Below are 25,208 nucleotides of genomic sequence, written 5' to 3' on the forward strand. Positions count from 1 at the left end.
ATAAGTTGCAGTGGGAAGCTCAGTGTGCTACAATGCGGCCTAGCCGGCCGGGCCAATCACCGTCTGCCATATCTTGTGCATCCGCGGCCTCTTCATCCTCTGTGACTGGGGGGACAGCAGTCACACCTGTTTTGGGGCGCAGACCTGCCACCTCTTTACCCGCAACAGCCAGCGTGATTGGCAGGTCATCATTTTCTTTGGAGGTGGTAACACCAGCTGGTGTTGAGCGCTGTCCGACATCGATAGCACCACCTTTGGATCAAGGCAACCTAACATGTCCGCCTGCATCTTCCTCACAGACCGGCAGTTTGCCGTGGACACCCTTATCAACCCCGTCTAAGCACAATAGCCAGCCCTCGGTCCCTCAGATGTGGACAAGTAAAAGACCATTTCCTCCTAGCCATGAGAAAGCTAAGAGGTTGAATTTCACCATCTGCAAGCTCTTGGCTACAGAAATGCTGCCTTTCCGCCTGGTGGACACAGAGGATTTTCGAGACCTTATGTCCGTCGCAGTGCCCCAGTACCAGATGCCCAGTCGGCACTACTTCTCAAAGAAAGGTGTGCCTGCGCTCCACCAGCATGTCGCACACAACATCACCGCTTCTTTGAGAAACTCTGTGTGTGACAGGGTGCATTTCACCACAGACACTTGGACGAGTAGGCATGGACAGGGGCGTTACATGTCGCTGACTGGGCACTGGGTAACTATGGTGACAGCAGGACAAGGGGCTGCTGTCCAAGTCTTGCCGTCCCCACGAGTTGTGCGTCAATCCTCTTTATGTCAAAGTTCCTCCACTGCTTCTGCCTCCTCAACCTCCTCTCGGTCTTCCACCTGCACCCAAAGCCTGTCTGGTCATGCCACAAGCTTTCTAACTGCGCAGAAGGGATCCTGCACACCTCCTTACTATGCTGGCAATAGGGCTCAACGTCATCAGGCGGTTTTTACATTGAAATGTCTGGGAAATGTGAGTCACACAGCTGAGGAGTTGTGGTCAGCTCTGGAGAACCAATTTCATGAATGGTTGTCTCCACTGGACCTGAAACCAGGGAAGGCCGTGTGCGACAATGCTGCAAACCTGGGTGCGGCCCTTCGCCGGGGCAATGTCACACACGTGCCTTGTATGGCTCACGTGTTGAACCTGGTTGTCCAGCAATTTTTAGCCCACTATCCCAGACTAGATGGCCTTCTGCAGAGGGCACGGTCGCTGTGTGCTCACTTCCGCCGTTCGCATCCCGCAGCTCAGCGACTTACATCTCTACAGAAGTCGTTGGGCCTGCCACTTCACCGGCTAAAATGCGATGTGCCTACCCGGTGGAATTCAACTCTGCACATGTTGCAGCGACTGTGGCAGCACCGACAAGCCCTGGTGCAATACGTTCTGACGTATAGCCTGGGCCAACGAGATTCAGAGGTGGGGCAAATCACGCTGGAGGAGTGGTGTCAGATCAGGGACCTATGCACCCTTCTGCACAGTTTTGAAATGGCGACGAAGATGTTTAGTGCTGACGATGCCATTATCAGCATGACTATTCCGGTGATTTACATGCTGGAGCACATGTTAAACAGAATTCGGAGTCAGGTGGTGGCACAAGAGGAGGTGGAGGAAGTAGAGGAGGAGGAGTTGTATGCGGAAGGGCTAACATCTGCAAGGTCCAGACGGTCGGCAGCACCAAGGCGGCAGGCATGTGAGGGTGGGGGAGATGGTTTTACCAGGGCGCATGGTAGCAGCCAAACTAGTGAGGAAGGTGCAGGAGCCCAGGAAGAAGTGGAGGACGAACTGATGGAAGACTCATCAGATGAGGGAGACCTTGATCACATTTCTGTTGTGCGAGGTTGGGGGGAGAGGACAGAGGAAGGAAGCATGATTGTTACCTCGCCACCAACACAACAGGGACTTCGTGCTCCTGGATGCGCAACACACATGAGTGCCTTCTTGCTGCACTACCTGCAACATGACCCTCGAATTGTGAGAATTAGAAATAATCCTGACTACTGGGTTGCCACACTGTTAGATCCCTGGTACAAAAGTAAATTTGCAGAAATTATTCCTGCCATAGAAAGGGATGCACGCATGCAGGAGTATCAGCAGAGACTGTTGCAGAATCTTACATGTGCTTTTCCACAAAATACCAGTGGTGCACGTAGTGAATCTCACAGTTCCAACTTGCCAACCGTGGGACCGTCAAGTGTTCAGCACTCAAACCGTAACAGAACCACAGTATCTGCTGGTAACATCAATTTTGCGGAATCATTTCACCACTTTTTTAGCCCATCCTTTGCAAGGCCACAGGAGACAAGAAGTCTGACACATAGTCAACGCCTAGAGACGATGGTACAGGAGTATCTCCAAGTAAACATTGAAGCCACGACTGTGTCACTGGACCCTTGCTCTTTTTGGGCTTCCAATCTGGATAAATGGCCGGAGCTAGCCACTTACGCCTTGGAGATCTTGTCATGCCCCGCAGCCAGCGTTCTGTCTGAACGTGTGTTCAGCGCTGCTGGTGGTGTGCTGACAGATAAGCGCACGCGGCTCTCCACTGATAATGTAGACAGACTCACGTTCATAAAGATGAACAAATCATGGATCCGAAACGACTTTTCTACCCCTGTGTCATCCTGGGGAGAGTAAAAGCTTGATGATTGGTTAAAATCACCCTACCAACCGTTTTAAGCTTTCAAATTACTAATCATGTTTATCTGTATCTTGACTGGAAAATAATTTGAGCTTTGTAGCAGTGTGCAGCACTGATCCTATTAGGCCATCTATACTAAAGCTTCACCAGATTCAAAATTAAAAATAATTTTTAGCTGCATCTAGCCCGGAAAATAATTTTGGGGCTCCGAGATGCGCAAGGCACATAAGTGCCTTCTTGCTGCACTACCTGCAGCATGACCCTCATATTGTCAGAATTCGAAGTAATCATGACTACTGGGTTGCCACACTCTTAGATCCCCCAAACTTTTCGATCAACCTTTTCATTTTAATAAAGACCAAAAAAATGGTCATTTTTGAAATTATAAGCATTAGCAGGTTGTTAGAAACTGAAATCAAACAGTTTTCAACTCAAAACTTTATTCTAGGTGATGTTACATTTTCACATAGGACCCCTTGTTCGAAAGGAGCTTCTGAACTCTCTCGTCCATTGAATTTGTCAGGTTTTGGATGGTTTCTGCTTCAATTGTTTTGCATGAGGACAGAATACCCTCCCAGAGCTGTTGCTTAGATGTGAACTGCCTCCCGCCATCACAGACACTCCTTTTGATGATGCTCCAAAGGTTCTGAATGGGGTAGAGGTCAGGGGAGCATGGGGGTCACACCATAAGTTTGTCCCCTTTTATGCCCATATCAGCCAGAGATGCAGATGTTTTATGTGCAGCATGAGATGGTGCATTATCATGCAGAAAAATGATCTTGCTGTGAAATACACGGTTCTTCTTCTTGAACCATGGCAGGAAGTGCTGTTTGAGAAAATCCACATACATTATGGAGTTCATCTTTAGCGCCTTCAGGGATCCTAAAGGGGCCGACAATCTCTCTCCCCATGATTCCAGCCCAAAACATTACTCCACCTCCTCCTTGTTGGCGCTGTAGCCGTGTTTGCGTGGGGTGTCCATCAACCAGCCATCCTCCACTCCATCCATCTGGACCATCGAGCGCTGCACGGCACTCATCCGTGAACAAAACAGTTTTGAAATCAGTCTTCATGTAATGTTTGGCCCACTGGAGCCGTTTCTGCTTGTGTGAAGTGGATAGAGGAGGTCGACAGGATGGCGCATGCACAGCTGCAAACCTCTGAAGGACCCTGCATCTTGTTGTTCGGGGGACGTTGGAGGCACAAGCAGCTTCAAAAACTTGTCTGCTGCTATGACAAGGCTTTTTTGCCGCTGCTCTTTCAACCTGACGTAATTGCCTGTAGGAAAGAGTCCTCAATTTGCCCTTATCAGCACGCACACGTGTGTACTGTGAATCAGCTACATACTTCTTGATTGCCAGGACACTTCATCCTGATCATCGCACAATGTTGATTGTAGTCATGCCTTGACCTAAACACTCCACAATTTGTTGCTTCTCAGCAGCCGACACATCCTTTTTCTTTCCCATTTTGGCAGAAAATGTAGGCTGCTTAATAATGTGAGAGAGCCTTCTTAAGTAGTCTTGCCTTTCATTGGACACACCTGCCAAACTAATTAGCACAGGTGTCTGCAATTGCTTACAGTGATATAAAGAGCCCTGACACACATCACCATCAATGAGTTTAACTGACAAACAAACAAATTCTTCCCTTATCACTCCTAAACACTTTTTGTATAATAATTTGGAACGCAGTGTACATGCGCTTTTCCACAAAACACCAGTGGTTCACGTAGTGAATCTTACAGTTCTAACTTGCCAACCGTGGTCTGTATGGAGTTGTTCAATAAAGGGCCCAAAATTAAGATAACATAGATGGGAGAGGTCTCTATGAATAGGAATTCCTAAGTATTTGATACCCTGTGAGGGCCAGGCAAAGGGAAAGTTGGACTGGATGGAATCCTATATGGATTTGGGGAGGGAGACATCGAGGGCCTCAGACTTCGCTGCATTGATTTTAAAATTTTACCATGTAACAAAGTGATCTATTTCAGCCATAACAGCATGGATGGATATATGTGATTGAGTGATATATACTAGGACATCATCAGCAAATAGAGAGCACTTGTACTCGGTGCCTCCCACCTCAATCCACCTAATATTGGGGTTATGGCGAATTGATGAGAGCAGGTGCTCCGTCACTAGGATGTATAAGAGAGGGGACAGAGGACATCCCTGCCTTGTCCCATTGGTGATTGTGAAAGGTGATGAAAATGTTCTGACGCACCCCCTGGGCCTTGGGACACCCGGAGCCGGACCCTTTTTGGTGGATGCTGGTGGTTGTAGTCTTCGTGGCGGCGACCCAGTTCCGTGGCTCAGGGCGGTCAAACCAGTGGCGGAACTATTTATGTGGTTTTGATGTTTAAATGTCCGACTACGCCACCCGTGGATTGCGGTCAGAGTGAACCGCCGCTCCAGGGCAGACCGCTGAGGCTGGTGTTGTGGGTGCAGCAGAGCGTAGCATAACTCCCCACGGGAGGAGTATAGCCTCAGGGCAGTGTATGCGGAGGATGGGGGTGATGGTGCAGGGCAGCAGCAGTAACGACACGGAGTCAGTGATGCAGTTCAGGGCCTTTACTCACAGTTCTTATTATCCAGACCACGTCTGCAGGTAACGGCTGCCCACGTCGTACTGTGCTCACCAGGTGAGGGGCTCAGACAACTCCCAGATAACTTTGGAGCACTTCACAGGACCCCCTTTGTGTGTCCTTTGTCTGGCCTTTCTTACCAACACTTCTGTCCGGCTGCCTCGGGCCTCCTCTTGGTAAACTTGGCGCCAGTTTCCCTGACCCTATGTGGTGCCTTCCTAGCGGGTGTAGCGAGGGGCTGCGCCACATAAAATGTCAGAGCCTCCGGTTTCTAGCTGAGGGTCGTTTCCTGCCTCCACTAGTTCGGGGACCGGTCTCTCCCTTTGGCCTGACCCCTCCACGCAGGTGGATTCGGGCGTGCGGTGGCGACTCGCCCGTCCGCACCCCTGGGATCCCTTCATTCCTCGTTCCTGGAGCCTTCTCCGCTCCTCTTCCTTCCTTCTCCCTCTTCCAGGCCTGGGCCTCTGTTACTAGGCCCGCCTCCGGAGCAGAGCTCATGCAGAGCCCCTGCTCCCTGCCACTTCTGCTCAGACTTCTCTGCACTGAACTAAGATGGTGCCCACCTTTTATACTCCCTTCTGAATGCACCCAGGAACTGCTTCCTCTCTGCTCCTGCACTACAGGGTTCCCCTTCCTCAGTGTTCCCTCCCCCCACTCCAGCCAGGGACAGGGACTGTCGTGCCCATCTCAGGGGCATATTGGTCGCCCTGCCCCACGGCAATGTGGTGTAATGCATGCAGGTGTCGGGTCCTGATCCACACTCCATCCTTACCTGAGAGTGAGATATCACACCTCTGGGTGAGGTGCAATACGTCTTTAGCAACCGAGCCCTCAGGGTGCTACAGTTCCATTTATCTTCAGCCTAGGTGACGTATTGCGATACAGGGCCGTGATTTTGGCTATAAAAGGGTCCCCTAGACCCCTACCCCAAGCTTTTTAAGAGAATCATATATGGCGTGCCAGGAGACTCTATGGAATGCTTTCTCAGCATCCAACGAGAGTATCTAATTACAAATTTTTAACTGCATCTAGCCCAGGAAATACTTTGTGCCTAGTAGCAGTGTCTGCTAGTAAGCGGATTATCCCGGCTGTTAAGCAAGCTGCACCACCTGTAGTTTAGACACTTAATTTTTTCAAAGGAAATGCTTCGGGACCATGGGATACTTAGTGAAGAGCATCAGGAGGCACCCCAAGGCATAGGGGCTGGGACTGGCAGTAGGATGCCTTGCGGTGGACAGCCGAGCTCGATCCTTATAAAAGCTTTTTAACTGCAGCAGCTTTAGTGGACGCTACTGGAGCTGGAATTACCGCGGCTGCTGGCATGAGACTTGCCCTCCAATAGATCCTTGTAAATGGATTTAAAGTGTATTCATTCAAATTAGAGAGACAATTTAAATTAAAAAGCTTAGAGCTGCCTCCACCACAGGGGGGCTCGCTCGACCCACCAGCGGACAGGCACCAGTATTGGGAGAGGGGGGCTGGCCGTCAGGGTTCACCGCGGCTCTGGCACAAACCCGGCGACACGGAGGTGGCACGGGCAGGAGCGGACTGGCCGTGTCGGCTTCTCACTTTTTGGATTTTAGAAGGGCATGACATGCCTATATCTGTGTCTCCCCCTCCTTTTACTCCTCCACCTCTTTTATTTTCGCATGACTATATGTACTTGTCACTTTTCCATGTGTTAGTTATGTCTTCTGAGCAGTTTGTCAGCTTTTGGACACCTTTGAAGGTGTTTTCTATGTGTTTCTATGTGTTTTTGTTTGCCTGCCATTGGTTTTAACGGTGTTCGAAGGTGTTCGACGAACCGAACCGAACTCGAACACTACGCGGGTGGCTCAACACTAATTCTAATGTTGCCGCAGACTGCTACTTATAAATGCATACTATTATTTCCCATAGCCTGTATTCATTTACTCTGTTCACCTTACTCAGGTTTCCTAATCCTACTGGTTACATCTCCATGCAGTGGGTATGGCTTTGCGGGCCAATGGGTGCAGTGTGTTTCTGACATCATGCACCTCTGTTCATCTATGCTATGATCCAATTATTTATGATGTGATGTAAAACTTTTTGATATAATAAAATTATTCACTGTTTTCTACCATTTAGCTCCTCTATTCCTCTTTGTTTAAATATATATATATATATATATATATATATATATATATATATATATATATATATATATATTATATATATATGTGTGTGTGTGTGTATATGTATGTATGTATATACACCTATACAGGCCGATTACATGACTGAATATCCGAGATCTTGAGTGGTCACTGCCTACACAACAGCTACTGCATATATAGATACTGAACACTTCTAGAGAGATACACATATTACCCTGTTTTCTATAGGGGTATTACATAGGAAAAGCCATAAATACACTGCTCAAAAAAATAAAGGGAACACCTAAACAACAGAATATAACTCCAAATAAATCAAACTTCTGTGAAATCAAACTGTCCACTTAGGAAGCAACACTGATTGACAATCAATTTCACATGCTGTTGTGCAAATGGAATAGACAATAGATGGAAATTATTGGTAATTATCAAGACACCCTCAATAAAGGAGTGGTTCTGCTGGTGGGGACCACAGACCACATCTCAGTACCAATGCTTTCTGGCTGATGTTTTGGTCACTATTGAATGTTGGTTGTGCTTTCACACTCGTGGCAGCATGAGACAGACTCTACAACCCACAGAAGTTGCTCAGGTAGTGCATCTCATCCACGATGGCACATCAATGCGAGCTGTGGCAAGAAGGTTTGCTGTGTCTGTCAACGTAGTGTCCAGAGGCTGGAGGCGCTACCAGGAGACATGCCAGTACACCAGGAGACGTGGAGGGGGCCGTAGGAGGGCAACCACCCAGCAGCAGGACTGCTACCTCTGCCTTTTTGCAAGGAGGAACAGGAGGAGCACTGCCAGAGCCCTGCAAAATGACCTCCAGCAGGCCACAAATGTGCATGTGTCTGCACAAGCGGGTAGAAACCGACTCCATGAGGGTGGTATGAGGACCCGACGTCCACAGATGGGGATTGTGCTCACAGCCCAACACCGTGCAGGACGCTTGGCATTTGCCGCAGAACACCAGGATTGGCAAAGTCGCCACTGGCGCCCTGTGCTCTTCACAGATGAAAGCAGGTTCACACTGAGCACATGTGACAGACGTGACAGAGTCTGGAGACGCCGTGGAGAGCGATCTGCTGCCTGCAACATCCTTCAGCATGACCGGTTTGGCAGTGGGTCAGTAATGGTGTGGGGTGGCATTTCCTTGGAGGGCCGCACAGCCCTCCATGTGCTCGCCAGAGGTAGCCTGGCTGCCATTAGGTACCGAGATGAGATCCTCAGACCCCTTGTAAGACCATATACTGGTGCGGTTGGCCCTGGGTTCCTCCTAATGCAGGACAATGCCAGACCCCATGTGGCTGGAGTGTGTCAGCAGTTCCTGCTAGATGAAGGCATTGAAGCTATGGACTGGCCCGCCCGTTCCCCAGACCTGAATCCGATTGAGCACATCTGGGACATCATGTCTCGCTCCATCCACCAACGTCACGTTGCACCACAGACTGTCCAGGAGTTGGCGGATGCTTTAGTCCAGGTCTGGGAGGAGATCCCACAGGAGACCATCCGTAACCTCATCAGGAGCATGCCCAGGCGTTGTAGGGAGGTCATACAGGCACGTGGAGGCCACACACAATACTGAGCCTCATTTTGACATTACATCAAAGTTGGATCAGCCTGTAGTGTCTTTTTATACTTTAATTTTGGGGGTGACTCCAAATCCAGGCCTCCATTGGTTAATAAATTTGATTTCCATTGATGATTTTTGTGTGATTTTGTTGTCAGCACATTCAACTTTGTACAGAACAAAGTATTTAATGAGAATATTTCATTCATTCATTCAGATCTAGGATGTGTTATTTGAGTGTTCCCTTTATTTTTTTGAGCAGTGTATATTGCAGATATGTCGAGAACAGGACCCCCGTCGCCCGATTCTTTCATAGTGGAGGTGGGTGTATTTCTGATATAAATGGATGTGGACCCCCTCTCCACTGACAGCGGAGGACATCAGTGACCTGTTCTCATATACATGCAAGTCCCATATCTAGTGCACGTTTATGGCATATCCAAAGGCTATAAAGATGGGAATATTTCAGTTTTGGGACACGTGGACGGGTAGAGATCGGCAGATTCTTTCTTTACGGAGGAAGGAATTATAGTCTAGCTACAAATGTATGAAAAGTACTATGATGACCGATCGTATTTCACACAGTTTGTGCCAGATGTATAATATGAAGAAGGATGTGCCCTACTATTATTTCTCCTGCGCCCTGTACACATGAATGTTCGGCTCCACCAGACTCCTCTAGTGGCATTTATCTCCAGGAAAAGGGTTGGGCAGCAGAGATCAGCATGCTCAATCCTTTCTCCCCAAACATCATCTGTCAATGCAGAGTCAGGAGGCCCCCCAGTCACATTATTCCAAATATAGTGAATATAACGGGTGTCCGATACGGCCGTGGGCGTCCGGACCCAACAACCTCATATATGCCTAGAAGACTGTTCAGTCTGGTCAGGAGACCCACGGCTGGTCTGGAAATTCTTATCCGTATACTGACTTTCAGCGAGTCCGGAAATCACAGATCATTTAAAAGTGGACGTGTGAATGCGGCCTAATAAAACTTTTTTTTTTTTTCATCTCCTTTTGCCTTTTATTCTATGCAATGTCACATTCCTAATCATATGCCAGTGTAATCATGCATCTAACATCTCTAGTGGTTGATCGGCTACTTAAACATATGTTTTCCTATGGGACTAGCTATATTAGTGCTTTACTACTGTGGAAAGAAGAGCTTAATGTCCCAAATTGATCGCTTGAAATTATTTTTTTCACCCTATTTTATAAAAGGAGTAAACGAATTTATTACAAAATGTACAAGAAAGCTGTAGTGTTTTTTGTTTTTTTTTTATAGGAAATTTTTGCATCAAACAAAATAAGATTACTTCGAAAAATGTACTCAATTGCAATATGAAAAACTGGCGCAGCTTTAGCTTTAAACCCCAACAAGACCTTTTCAGGCTTATGGGCTTCATAGAGGGGGGTTGTGGATTATTCGATTGGTTTACATGTAATACAACCTGCAGAAGTCATAATTAAAAAAGGAAGAAGTCTCACAAATAAAAGTCACGGAATTTTTTAATTAAATATTTTTTAATGTCACATTCATCTGAATGATGTTTGCAGAAATCCTTGCACAGCGGCATTCAGATATATGGAATTATTGTAAAATACACAGAAATCTCTGCAGTGTGTCAGGATGAATTTACTGGAGAAACCTGCATCTTGCAATATGGGGATGAATGCCCCTCCATAACAGGAGGGCTCGCAGCCACGAGTCTGGTCACCTCCAGCTGCCGGAGGACACAAGTAAGCACGCTAATATGAAAATATAGCTATGCAAGAATGCAGCTCTGAATAGTGTAATAAATCATTACTCAGAATTCCTGTGCCAGCAACTAAAGATATAAAGGGCAAGGACATGCTGACCATGGACGCTTCTATTTCTGGAAAACTACAAGGGACCTATGCAGAAACCTACAGACAAATGGCCAGGAATAAGAGAGCAATGGAGGGTATTCCTGAGCAACACCTCCACTTATTTGGACAGCACATTGTGTAAAATATACAGTCATATGAAAAAGTTTGGGCACCCCTATTAATCTTAAGCTTAATGTTTTATAAATATTGGTGTTTTTGCAACAGCTATTTCAGTTTGATATATGTAATAACTGTTGGACACAGTAATGTTTCTGCCTTGAAATGAGGTTTATTGTACTAACAGAAAATGTGCAATCTGCATTCAAACAAAATTTGACAGGTGCATAAGTATGGGCACCCTTAGCATTTTCTTGTTTTAAATACTCCTACCTACTTTTTACTGACTTACTAAAGCACTTTTTTGGTTTTTGTAATCTCATTGAGCTTTGAACTTCATAGCCAGGTGTATGCAATCATGAGAAAAGCTACTTAAAGTGGCCACTTGCAAGTTGTTCTCCTGTTTGAATCTCCTCTGAAGAGTGGCATCATGGGCTCCTCAAAACAACTGTCAAATGATCTGAAAACAAAGATTATTCAACATAGTTGTTCAGGGGAAGGATACAAAAAGCTGTCTCAGAGATTTAACCTGTCAGTTTCCACTGTGAGGAACATAGTAAGGAAATGGAAGAACACAGGGACAGTTCTTGTTAAGGCCAGAAGTGGCAGGCCAAGAAAAACATCAGAAAGGCAGAGAAGAAGAATGGTGAGATCAGTCAAGGACAATCCTCAGACCACCTCCAGTGAGCTGCAGCATCAACTTGCTGCAGATGGTGTCACTGTGCATTGGTCAACTATACAACGCACTTTGCATAAGGAGAAGCTGTATGGGAGAGTGATGCGAAAGAAGCCGTTTCTGCAAGCAAGCCACAAATAGAGTCGGCTGAGGTATGCAAAAGCACATTTGGAGAAGCCAATTTCCTTTTGGAAGAAGGTCCTGTGGACTGATGAAACCAAGATTGAGTTGTTTGGTCATACAAAAAGGCGTTATGCATGGCGGCAAAAAACACAGCATTCCAAGAAAAATACTTGCTACCCACAATAAAATATGGTGGAGGTTCCATCATGCTTTGGGGCTGTGTGGCCAATGCCAGCACCGGGAATCTTGTTAAAGTTGAGGGACGCATGGATTCCACTCAGTATCAGCAGATTCTTGACAATAATGTTCAAGAATCAGTGACAAAGTTGAAGTTACGCAGGGGATGGATCTTTCAGCAAGACAATGATCCAAAACACCGCTCCAAATCTACTCAGGCATTCATGCAGAGGAACAATTACAATGTTCTGGAATGGCCATCCCAGTCCCCAGACCTGAATATCATTGAACATCTGTGGGATCATTTGAAGAGGGCTGTCCATGCTCGGCGACCATCAAACTTAACTGAACTGGAATTGTTTTGTAAAGAGGAATGGTCAAAAATACCTTCATCCAGGATCCAGGAACTCATTAAAAGCTACAGGAAGCCACTAGAGGCTGTTATTTTTGCAAATGGAGGATCTACTAAATATTAATGTCACTTTTCTGGTGAGGTGCCCATACTTATGCACCTGTCAAATTTTGTTTGAATGCAGATTGCACATTTTCTGTTAGTACAATAAACCTCATTTCAAGGCAGAAACATTACTGTGTCCAACAGTTATTACATATATCAAACTGAAATAGCTGTTGCAAAAACACCAATTTTTATAAAACAATAAGCTTAAGATTAATAGGGGTGCCCAAACTTTTTCATATAACTGTATACGGTACATAGACACTACTGTTGGGAAATACGCTGGATAAAAAAAACAGCTAAGTAATAGAAGAAGTTACCATGGGCTTCTAATACATAAAGAAACAAGACAAAATAACAAAATAGGCAAAAAATATGTATAATTTTAAAAATAAAATGTATACTTCTAAAAAAAATATATATACATAAAAATTAAAAAAATATGTACAAAAGTTTAATAAAATGGACTTTTCACTGGATATTTCACTGATTGTGGAACAGTTTTTATTTATTTTTTAAGTGCCCCTCCGTTCCATAGTTATACCCCCTGGGAATCAATAAATTTCCCTTTCAATTGGCAGGATGTCTAACATAGAACTTCTCTGGGGGCGTTTGCTTTTTCTCCTCTAGGACAGAAGTTCTGTAGTAGACGCCCAGTAGGTTGAAGGGAACATTTACCTATTTATTACCCGGAGGCAAAACTATGGAGCGGAGGGGCATAGAAAGAAAAACTGGTCCAGAATCAGTGGAGTTGCAGCAATTTGGCTTTAAAAAAGCACTCCTTCCATCAAAGCTTTTATCTTCTTAATATATTGCATTCATCATATTATATAGCTCTGTGCACTTACAATTGCTCATTTTGCCTTTCTACCCAGTTAATTCTCTTTTCTCTGCTCTATGTAGAAAGAGGAAATCTCGTGTCCCTGCAGAAATCATTCCTCTCTTCAACTCCTGGACCCAGCTGTCCACTCCTTCAACTGCCACAGATTTTTGCAGTGACTCATGAGTCATACGGGGAAATTGACCTCCTGTTTGTACATAGAGCTTAGAAGGATTCAGCTCGTCAGTTTTTAATCATGTGATGCCATAGACCTGATGGAAAAGAGGAGAATTAACTAAGCAGAAAGGCAAAATGAGCAATTGTAAATAGACAGAGCTATGCTATATAATATGATGATTGCAATATATTAAGAGGACAAAAATTTTGATAGGAGGAGGAGGCCTTCTTTAAGCAGCTGAAATCAAGATGTTCGGATATTATCTCATGACATATTCTAGTGTTGTCAGACAACTCCCCTTAAGCAGACCCCCAGCCCAGCCTCTCAGACATCATAAAAGAGGATGGACGCAGACAGGCTGCAGTAATACTGTGGTGCACTAATAAAAAGAGCAATCCTGATAACAGGAGCATGTTAGGGAATCACTGTAACTGCGGCTCTCGGATGTCACTCAAGATGACTCCGATCTGAACTCGGTGCTGGTGGATCGGAAAGGACATTCTGGCAAGATTGGAGGAGTGCCAGAACGAAGCTCTGTGGCGGCAATCGGCTAATAACTGCGGCCGGTGCCTTGTCTGCTATCAAATATGATATTTATTAATCAGCATTAGGGATAATGGATACTCCCACTATACACAAGTATTAATATCCATACTAGGTGATGAGTGCAAGTGCTTTTTACTTGAGTTTGTCTAGGGTGCTCTGATAAGCACCGAGTATCGCGGGTGCTCGAGTGACATGTTCAAGTCCCTGTGGCCGCATGTTTCACTGCTGTTAGACAGCCACAAAACATGCGGGGATTGTCCGTGTTTGTCAGATTATTCCCTCATGTTTTGCGGCTGTGTAACAGCAGTGAAACATGCGGCCACAGGGACTTGAACAGGTCACTCGAGCACCCGCGATACTCGGTGCTTATCAGAGCACCCTAGACAAACTCAAGTAACGAGCACTTGCACTCAACACTAGAAATGGGGACTGTCTCACTGGCTGGTGGCGTTTTTTTTTTGCCTTGTTTAACCCCTAATGCAGCCTGAAGCCAAAACCCAGTAGAAAGCAAAAGTATTTAAGTTGGTCAAATAGGGAAGTCCTATGTGTACACAGAACCAAAACAGAAGTGAGATTTGTGGGTCATAGATCTATGTTGTCTTGTATCCCTGCATCATTAAAATTCATAGCACACAGTCTGACCTGCAAGGTGGTATTGGCTTAGTCCTCATTCACACGTGTTTTTTGCGTACGAGTGCTCTACGTGTTTTCATGGATAAAACTCATACTTATAATAGTGAATGGGGTCACTGACATGTCCGTGATTTTTTTTTGCATACAGAGATGTCCGAGCAAGATCGCAGAGACATATCTGACTATGATCAGTGTCAGATGAAAATCAGTAATGAAAGTCTATGAGTCGGTGAAAAGCACTCTGAGGACATCGGTGTGCTGTCCAATTTTCACAGATTGTTAGATAAGAGAAGGTGGAGAAACTATTTTTTTCACGTATGTGAAAAACTGATGACACTCGGACCAAACACTGATGAAAAATCACTGTTGAAACTCAGAGTTTTTCTCGTACTTGACATAAAACGGACGTGAGAATGAGGCCTTAGTGTAGCTGAAAATGTGGCAACTGCTGCTGGGAGCACACGGATGACTTGTAATAACTGCTTGATGATGGCAAGAAAAAAAAATAACTTTCTTGACTTTTCCCTTAAGTCGGTCACTCAAGTTTTCCTTGAGCAAAACATAAAAGATCATGGCTTCTTTTGTAATGCTTTTCTGTTATTTTCTATGAACTTCACAAATCTACTGCGAAACGTTAAAATGCTGTGATACATGTTTTTATTCTTCTTTCCTTTCTTGCAGACTGGTTAGGAGGACTACTAAATCTGGCCATACATGAGATAGCCATCGGTCCAACGTTTACTCAGCAAACCACATTCTATCCAGACTTCCCTGTACACGTGAGCCCTCAGGAGAGGGGATAAAGGGGAGAAAGCAGTCTCCCCTGAAAACAAAAAGATTGGCTGTTGAAATTCCAATGGTCCAAGCACTCGGGAGCTCTCCATACACATCAGATGATTGGCGGGTAGACGTCAAAGTAACATAAGTAATGTTTAAGGCTATGTGCACACAATCCTTTTTGGCAGCTGCGTCCAAAGCGCTGCACGCAGGTGAATCCGTATGTGTCCATTGAACACATGCGGATTCACCACATCCTATACATTGCACTGATAGAATTTCTCTTGCAGAGACTAGTGTCTCCGCAAGAGAAATAGCCATGCTGCAGTCTGTGAAGACGCGCCACATGTCTGTCTCTGCGGGTGATCCACAGGAGCACAGGAACGCATAGTGGACATGGAATTTGTATAAATCCCATCCACTATGCTGTAACATATGGCCGCTGCGGACTGCACGCAGCGCGAGTGCGCTGCGTCTGATGCGCGGTGTTTACTGACCGTGTGCACATACCCTAACTGGTCACGCCACATGCCATAAAGATGTTACTCCCTACACCATCTATGACCACCAACGCAAGTTGTATTTGTGCGGTTCTTGTGGAAACTGGTCTCTACACATGGCTCCACAACTGTTTGCGCGCCCTGCCCATGCGCGTCATGGTCAGGGTATGCATGTATGAAGCGGACTCAAGAGCAGTATAGGCTGAGCTTCGAAAGAGACCACGATTTATACTATATACTACTACTACAGGTTAAAGTCCGCTCGAGAAGGGGGATTAACAAATTTAAAAAAAAAAGTGTTGAACATTTTAAAAAATATTAAAAGTTTAAATCGCAAGTTTTCAAATAAAGAAATAAAAAAATAAACATTTTGGTAACGTCGGGTCTATAAAGGGCTGGTCTATTAAAACAAAATTTGTTTAAAACATTAGTTGAACGCAGGAAAAAAAAAAAAAAAGCATTCAATTTTTGCTGTTTTTCAGTCACTACAGTTGCTTGAGAAAATGCAATAAAAAGATCAATATGTCGTATGTACCGCAAAATGGTATCAATAAAAACTACAGCTCGAACACAGAAATGAAGAACTCACAAGCTCCTTTCACAGAATAATCAAAAAGTTACGTCTCAAAATAGAGATCCCAAATTATTATTTTTTTTTTTACCAATTTGGTTTTTACCAAACCAGAATTTTTTACTAAAATGTGTATGAAAAAAAAAAAGATTACGGTATATACACACACACCCGCGCACAGCGTAGGTGAAATACGTATTGAGCACATCACCAATTTTCTAAATTAAGTTATGTTTAATAATGAGAAATGACAGGGAAAATGTACTGAATATGCTTACTGAAATAAATTTAATACTTCATATAAAAGCCTTTGTTGGTGATGAAAGCTTCAAGATGCCTCTTGTATGGAGAAACTAGTCGCAGGCATTGTTCAGGTGTGATTCTCCCATTCTTCCACACAAATACTAATCAAATCCTGAAGGTCCTGTGGACTCCTATGAACTCTGAGCTTTAGTTTCTACTATACATTTTCTATTGGATTCAGGTACGGTGATCAGCTGGGCCATTCTAGCAGCTTTATTTTCTTTCTCTGAAACCAATTTAGAGCTTACATGGCTGTGTGTTTAGGATCGTTGTCTTGCTGAAATGTCCACCCTCGTTTCATCGTCATCATCCTGGTGGATGGCAGCAGATTTTTATCAAGAATGTTTTGGTACCTTTGTCCATTCATCCTTACGTCAATCATATGAAGTTTGCCAGTGCCATATTCGGAAAAACTGCCCCACACCATAAAGTTCCCACCTCCAAACTACACTGTTGGTATGGTGTTTTTGGGGTGATATGCAGTGCATTTTGGCCTCCAAACATAGTGTGTATTATGGCATCCAAAGAGTTCAATTTTAGTCTCATCTGACTAGACTGCATTCTCGCAGTATTTCACAGGCTTGCCTAGAGCCTGAATACCACACTGCCAGTATCGGTTCCAGTATTCGGCCCATCTGAATGAGCGGCTACATCTATAGACACTGTATCCGGGGTCCTGCATTGTATTCTTAGTCCGTTCTAATGTTCTGATCCATGGGATCAGCTGCCGCAGTACTGGGATCTGTCCACCTGGGCCTAACCCCACCATCAGGGGCTCTAGTGAAAACTCAGGTGGTCTGTTACGCCCCTTCAGGCTCTCCCTGATCCGTGGCGCAGTGGTTCCATGATCCACGAGCATGACAGTAATGAGATACCTTTTTATAGGCCATCAGTTGAACCAGCTGATATTATTTTTCACATAGTGGCAGGATTGCTTTCTAATTACTGATAGATCTCAGCTGGTGGCATGACTTTCATGGCTTTTTGCATCTCTTTCTTCATGTGTTCAATACTTTTTCCCTGTGTCATTTCTCATTATTACACATAATTTATGGACATGTATGGTGATTTCTTTGCCTGTGTGAATTGGATGTGTTACTGACATCTGGTGAGAATTTCCTACCAATAGCACCCTTAAAAATATATTTACTTAGAAAATTGGTGACATGTTCAATACTTATTTCAACCGCTGTTTATACACTTTTGGTGTTGCTGTAATCGTACCGACCTGAAGAATCAAGTTCCAAGTCACTTTTACTGCACCATTATCTCTCTAAAAACAAAACCCGAAAAACAGAGGCAGAATTGCAGTTTGTTTGCTTTGTTGTTTTTTTTCTTCCCAATGTCATTCCCACTCGAAATTTTGATTCCATTTTTCAGCACATGATACAGTAGAATGAATTGCGTCATTCAAAGCTACAACTCGTCCTGCAAAAAGCAAGTTCCCAGACGGCAAATTATGTCTCTTGGAAAACAAACGACCAAACAGATAGAAATCATGGCGGCTTTATTACTTTTTTATGACCATCTCTGCAGATCTTTATTTCTCAGTCTTCATCACTTCTGTGGACCATTCAATACAGAAAGTGATGAATCCGGACGGTGCCTTCAATAATCTGAGTTACAAGCCGTTCCTCCGCGACTGTAAATTGGATGGCGCACTGATTTTCTGCCGACTTTCGCTGGTGTAAATATGAATCCTGTTTAGAAGCACAAACCGCAGGAAATTGTACCAAATGAAAACCATGTTTCCTCCTCCCTACTTCCATCCTAAGGACGGCAATATATGTGGTTGCATTTAAAGCTGCTTGTACCCAAAGAATAATAAGGGTTGAATTTTAGTCTGTAGAAAGGCCGCGGTTTCCTCGCAGGAGTGAAATGAAGAATGCTTTCATATCGGAATTCTTTCCAGGCAATATTTCACCGCTTTTATTTCGGGTGCTATAAACACATAGGATGAGGAGGAATATTGGAGGCTCTTATGAGGTGAATAAAACATGTTTGTCATCTACTAAACCTCGTTTCATTAACGGCTCATGTGTTTGATGAGAAAATCCTTTAACATCTTTTGGTGATTTGTTAAGACTGAGCCGCACGTCAGGATTTTTTTTTTTTTTTTTTAATTTCGGCTTTATTAAATGCACTTCATAGGAAATGATTCAAATGTCACGGCCACATAATACAGGTCTAGAATGTCACTTCATTTCCATGACTAACATTCGTTTTTCAAGTTAATAATAAAATCCTAAAACAGCTGAAAATTAAATACAACATGAAAAGAAGAAAATGTATCATGTATTTTATACTAGTTTCAAGAGGTAAATAAGTTTGGAGAAGACTTGGAAACTTTCCTGGGGCGGCCATACTGCAGGCACACACTTCCCACCACCACAGTCTATATAGATAGCATAGCAGTGTGTGACAAATGGGTCATATGTGTCAGAAGACAAATATAGTCTTTGGGAAGAGACGGCGTAAATGTCGCCCCTATAGACCAGGGAGGGGCAGAGGTGCTGCATACAGAACCTCGTGTGTATAGTGTCACCGTTATTAATGTCTCTGCCTTCTGCTGACCCAGTCTGAGAAGTCAGCTGCAGGGAAGAGGAGACTCCTTATTCATGTTCTAGTAACCAATGTGAAAACTGCAATATTCCAGCATATGTATAGGAATTTTCTAAAAGTTTTAGGCAAATGTGGAGAAATGCTGCAACCTCACAAAGCTTTCAGAAGTAGAAGTGCTTATAGATTCTTTTTAATCAATTAACAAAATATAAAAGCGAGCGTGACGGCCATTTGCTTTCCAGACAGCATGGAACAATCAGGTCACTTGCACACAGTGTTTCAAAGATCTTGGCAGGGAAGTTGTTCCAAAAATCTTGGAGAAATAACCACAGACCTTCTGTGGATGTAGACTTGTGCAAATCCTTCTGTTTCTCCATGTAATCCCAGACCAGGGCTGGACTGGCCATCCGGCAATTCTAGCAAATGCCAGATGGGCCGGTCCGGCTATGGGCCGCATTGGCTTCTATGATGTTAAAGTATCAGTGTCCTCAGGACATCGATACTGTTAACAGTTGAAATGAAGCACAGAGCCACCGACTCTGTGCTCTATCACTTACCCTGGCAGGCCGCAGGCCACCTCTCTGACAGCGATCTGCTGGAAGGGACATCGGCGGTGGAATAACGTCACTGCATCACACCGCCAGAGTACAATTTGACACTGGATAGAAGACTAGGTGGAGGCTGCGGAGGTCAAGGAGTCTGGATTAGGTGTGTATAAGGATTTATATTTTTATTTTGGGGGGCTGTGTGGGACCATTATACTAGATTGATGGTCCACCCCACAGCCTCCTTACTATATAAGGGATTGTTGTGGTGACCATTATACTATATATGTGGCTGTGGGGTGGATCATCATACTATATAGGGGACTGTTAGGTGGAATATTGGTGTTATCAATACTGTATATGCTAGTAATATTTGGTTATGGTTTGTTGGTATTTGTCTGATATATTGCTATATTATTATGGTGGTATTATTATTCAATCTTACATGGCGGTATTATTAGAAATATTGGTCTTGTAGTAAATCTTGATCATCTCCAGGCGGGGATATTATTAGTAATAGATAATCCCATTTAAGGATCGGGTGCAGGGACACCATGGGCCTGTGTGCCTTCAAATGGCAGGGTTGAATTTCAGTCCCAGTCAGTCCTTGTCCCAAACAGACTGGAGGATGCGAGATCAGGGTTCTATGGGGGCCGTATCATCACTTCCAGAACTACTTCTTGCCCTTTATGACATTGGCTGGATGTTTGGGGTCATTGTTCTGCGGCAGTATAAATTTGGAATAAATAAGACACCTCCCTGATGGCACTGCATGATGGGAAAGTTTCGGCCTGTATTTCTCAGCATGAAGAGTCAGAAGGATTTCCACAGGCTTACACACACACACACACAAAAGATCTGTGGTTAGTTCTCCAAGAGGTTTGGACCAATCTCTCTGCAGATTTCCTCAAAAACGGTGTACAAGTACCTAGAAGAAGTGCTGCTGTTTTAAAGGCAAAGGTTGATCACACCAAATGTTGATGGGACTTAGATTTTTCTTTTGTTCTTTCACTTTGTATTGTATTAGATAAACTATTAACACTATTTATGAAATCTTCTTACTTTGCAGCAATTTTTTTTCCACACCTGTCTAAAACTTTTGAACAGTACCGTCACATAAAAATAGTGAAAAAAAAATTAAGTATATAAAGAAAGCGGTGAATGAAGAACATGGGCAATATTAGACTCTGTCTCATGAATACGGAAGAATCCAGAGGGCTCAGATGGGGCAGGATAAGCCAGATGACAACCGGGACCATAGAAGTAACTTATTAGCATAGTGGTAGTGTCATTTGGACAGACGCCCCTATTGATTCAGGCAGCTCCTACTATGACAATGCATCAAGTCCTGAGGATTACATAGTTGTATTGAACAGCATTTTCAGCATGGCTCCATTGATTTCTGTGGGCTATTATGTTACTATACATTTCCAAGTAGCCATAGACTGCATTATGCCTAGTCCTGAGGCTGATGGGAATTCATACAGCACAAATATAGAAGTCATATTATATATCATAATAGAGCGTGACCTGCATTAGGCAGAACTCATAGGACTTTCCCTTTAAATCACCTTTTTCCTACTATGATCTTGGAGGAGTGTGTGTCCATTTCCCTTTGAGGCTGAGCAATGAAATAAATTTATGCATAAATGTTGTTCTGATTATTTAAGGCAATAAACATCATAATGGTGACAAGCACTGGTAATAAAAGGCATTAAACACACTTAAAACATATAAGTGACAGAAAATAAATCCTGCGATCAGATGCATCAATCCTCCCAGGTTAAAATTCGTTTGTAGAAAAAAAAATTGATGAACGCAGCATTTTTTCTTTTTTTTTTTGGACCTAAGCATAAAAATGTGGTGGTCCCCCGAGACATAATTACTTGGGAGTAAAAGAATCCGCATGAATACAGGAAAGACTTCAACATCATGAAAGACAATACTTCATGTACTGAGAGTAAATATTTCCAAAAGTTAATTATTTTTCTTTTACATTTTCTTCAAGTATTTTACCATGCACTACATTAAAATAATAATAAAAATGACTTTCCCATTTGTTTTTTAACTTAATGTCCTGGATACGATATTATTCATACGGGATAAACAATGGGATTTACAAATTTTAAATCCCACCCTCCAAATAAGAGTATTCTGTATAATTACATTTCCTACAGTGAATGTAATCTCCTGGGTATGCCGTCCAGACTAAACAGCTCCATTCAGCTGCCTTACGTCTGATTGTCGATGAAAGAAACTTGTTTGACAACTGCTTCGAGCAGAAACATATTTTTCCATGATTACATAAAAAAAAAAAAGAAAAAAGTTTGAAGAGGAAAAAAAAATTGGGGAAAAAAAAAAAAACTCGGCCAGACGAGCATTCCAAGCGCAGAGGTTCATGTAAAGATCGATGAGTTAATATTGAAGGTAAAAGCCAACAAAAACAATTACTATGGATATTTTGCCGTCATGGCCAGCTTTTGAGGTTAATTTAGTGGTGTGCTCTCGCAGCAGCCAAGTTTTAATATAACTAACTACACCATGCGAGCAGACTTCCTCTAGGCTTCTTTCAACATTTTCCATATTCTGTGCATTTATCGCACTCCTGGGACCCCTTGCTGTTACAGGGCCCACACCAATACCCCCCCAGGTGGGCGGAGAAAAAAAAAAAAAGAAAAATGTCTCCGCTTCATAAGCGGTCTACCTTTAATTTCCAGTGTCTAATAGCATTGACAGAGAAGTTCTGCAGGAACCCATGTCCTACAGGAGGCAGCTCTGCGAGATTACGGTTATTGTGTTTGTGGGTGCAGAATAGTTTGCTGGCGGCTCGGAAAAGTTGTTGTTGGCTTTACTTCATCACATTTTGTCATTTCTGGTTGGGAGAAAAATTGAGTTTTACATACGGTCTACTATACTTAAAGAGAACCATGTGCGCAGCCGCGAACTACGATCTGCTCGCATAATATAGGGCAGGGACGGCACCTGACTCGCCGGCGGCAGGGCAGAGGGGCAACGATGCGCTTTGGTATTTTATTTAACCATTATATAAAATCGATAAAATTATTCGCTTGGAACAGACATCCTCAGCATTTGTGGACAATCATATCCAACTGCAAAATCAGCAGATGGACGACTGTGTAATTCCACTACTTAGTTTTGATCCCAAAATTCTTCGCCAATGACTTTTACGATATTCTAACTCCATTTTCCGATAGCAAATGTGTACAAATGATGGCAGTCCTATGGCTTGAGCGTCCGTACACACGTGCACTGCAATTCCATTTAAATAATTTTGATGATTGGCGAGGGTCTCAGCAAACAGACCCCTACTAATGTTGTAGTAGCGGCTCTTGTGATTACTTTTTTTAGTTGATGTCCCATTTAGAAGTCATTTGCCACCTTGGCCACTTCCCCTCTCATATGGTTCCTATAATGCAGCCGATATTTCCAATTATTCCTCTGGATTTTCAGAGCTAATTCAGCGTAAGAAGCCAGTACCAGACACTTCTGGTGGTAGACTAGCTCCCCTTTTCCACCCTGAGAATAAAAGGATTTGACATGTTGACATCTGACTGCCCAGTCCTCCTTTCTTCAGACATTTGCCACCAGGAAATGTTAGGAGGACCTTCTACACATTAAAAAGCTGGTAGGTACTGCCAAAGTTGGCAGGCTTACCCGATATTATTATAACATTTGCTGGCAGCTTTATACAAATGACATAGAGCTGCTGTCATCTGACTCAGACTGCAAAGTCTTCGTATGCAGCCTCAGTCTGTCTCCCCTGCCTCCTGCTTGTGAAAGGTTCCAACCTGCCAGATATTACCAGCTGAAAGAAGATATAGAGTCAGGGTAGTTTTAAGTTGTGTTTATCATTCATATAACCTCTGCAGCCAATCATTGGCCATTGTGCCATACAATAAGATGCGGCCAGTGACTGAATGCAGTGATCACATCAATAGTGTAACATCACTGCAGGACTGGCGTGGACCACCAGATCGATGGTGCAAGATTAGCTTAATGGTGTCTATTTATTGACATTCTCTATTTTAAAATAAATTTTGGAAAGAAAAAAAAAAAAGAAACCCCTTTCAATAGAAAGTGGTAGGCTCCGTACAGTGGTGGCCTCAGGAGGCTAAAATGTTATCTTTTTAGATATGTGCCCTTGCACGGGATTTGGAGCTCCATAACAGAAAAATGGAGCTCAAGCCACTTCAGTAGAGTTTCCGAACAGATGAATTCACTATTATTTAAAACATTCTGCCTTCGGAGATAGTTGTAGTCACTTTTGAAAGGGACAAATGCTGGTTTTCTCATAGCACTGCCCTGGCATTATTAACCAACCCATCAACTCAGTAACCAAGTCTACATCTACACAACCTAGAAGACATCTGATCCTCTAATTAGCGACTAACCAATATGCCCCAATAGGGCACAGGTACAACCCTTCTTCACTGATGTCAAGTACTCGTCCTTACTCCGCACTAGCATGCTGGGGCTATAAACATGTTAGCAGACTGCCAGGACCGATTCCTAAATAAAACCACTCATTGTTAAACCTTTGAAAGAGAACAAATGGACCAGCAAATATGGTCTCCAAACTCCACTCCTCGTATCAAAATATATTATTAAATTAAATAGCAGCAGGATCTCAACAATACATCCTACGCAGTATCGTATAACCGTCGTCTTGGATGTAAGTCTTCTGCTAAAGTCATTGAAGCTCTTAAAAGACTGAAACACTCAGAGAATATGTATAAAGGCCTACAACCAGCAAAGCCAAAAACATTGTACTCAAGCACTTTCACAGACCAACATAAAACAATGTGAGGAATTCTTCTGAGAATGAGAATGCCGCAGAGAATATTTGATGGTCATACAAAAAGAAAACAGAGGTATGATCACTCTTCCAAAGACTCACTAAGCGGCCAAATATATGCAGAAGTGCACACCGAAGAAGCCTACAGAGACAGCCAAAGCGAATATCCAGCTCTATAGATGAACTCAAGTGCATGAATCACAGCGGGGGAAAAAAAAACAGTGGCCAGGACCAATTTTTTAGTTATATACAGTCATGATATATGGCGCCGTGGCTCAGATGTTCCCCTAAAATTCCCAGACTTTTATGGAGAGAGCCTGCCGAGCTGGCTTTCTCCTCCGTATCTCTTTCTTGGCCACCATTAACCATTTTGCGTGGGACAGGTATTAAGGAGGGATGGGGTTGTCAAAGAACCGCTAGTCTTCCGAAAAAGGTCACAGTGGCAAGACTTCCCAAGAAATCAATTGCCATTTTAGCAACAGTCTGCATAGTTTTTATACTTGAGAAAGTGCAATGTATCTTTCTGCATCTTTAGTTTGTCTAATGTGGTTTATAGTAAAGAGACTAATTGGCCTTCAAGGGTCTTTGCTCAGGGGAACTCATCATTATGCAGCATGGAGGCTTTTGGAGCTCTTG

At 43.6% G+C, this 25,208-nt stretch overlaps 1 protein-coding gene across 2 annotated transcripts in view; it reads right to left on the reverse strand.

Annotated features, from left to right (window-relative positions):
• MNAT1 (MNAT1 component of CDK activating kinase) overlaps positions 1 to 25,208 on the reverse strand; it is a 129,037-nt gene that overhangs the window by 20,747 nt on the left and 83,082 nt on the right. Inside the window, exon 8 of one of the 2 annotated variants that reach the window (XM_073638719.1) lies at positions 18,256 to 18,349. The exons of the other annotated variant lie outside the window; for it this stretch is intronic. Within the exon in view, the coding sequence (XP_073494820.1) occupies positions 18,271 to 18,349 (79 nt within the window). The 3' untranslated portion in view covers positions 18,256 to 18,270. Of the gene's footprint in view, positions 1 to 18,255; positions 18,350 to 25,208 lie in introns of those variants that run through there. 2 annotated transcript variants of the gene reach the window in all.

Source organism: Phyllobates terribilis, unplaced genomic scaffold (genome assembly GCF_046119375.1).
Source record: "Phyllobates terribilis strain yellow unplaced genomic scaffold, ASM4611937v1 Scaffold_7__3_contigs__length_470593459, whole genome shotgun sequence".
Classification (NCBI taxonomy): domain Eukaryota; kingdom Metazoa; phylum Chordata; class Amphibia; order Anura; family Dendrobatidae; genus Phyllobates; species Phyllobates terribilis.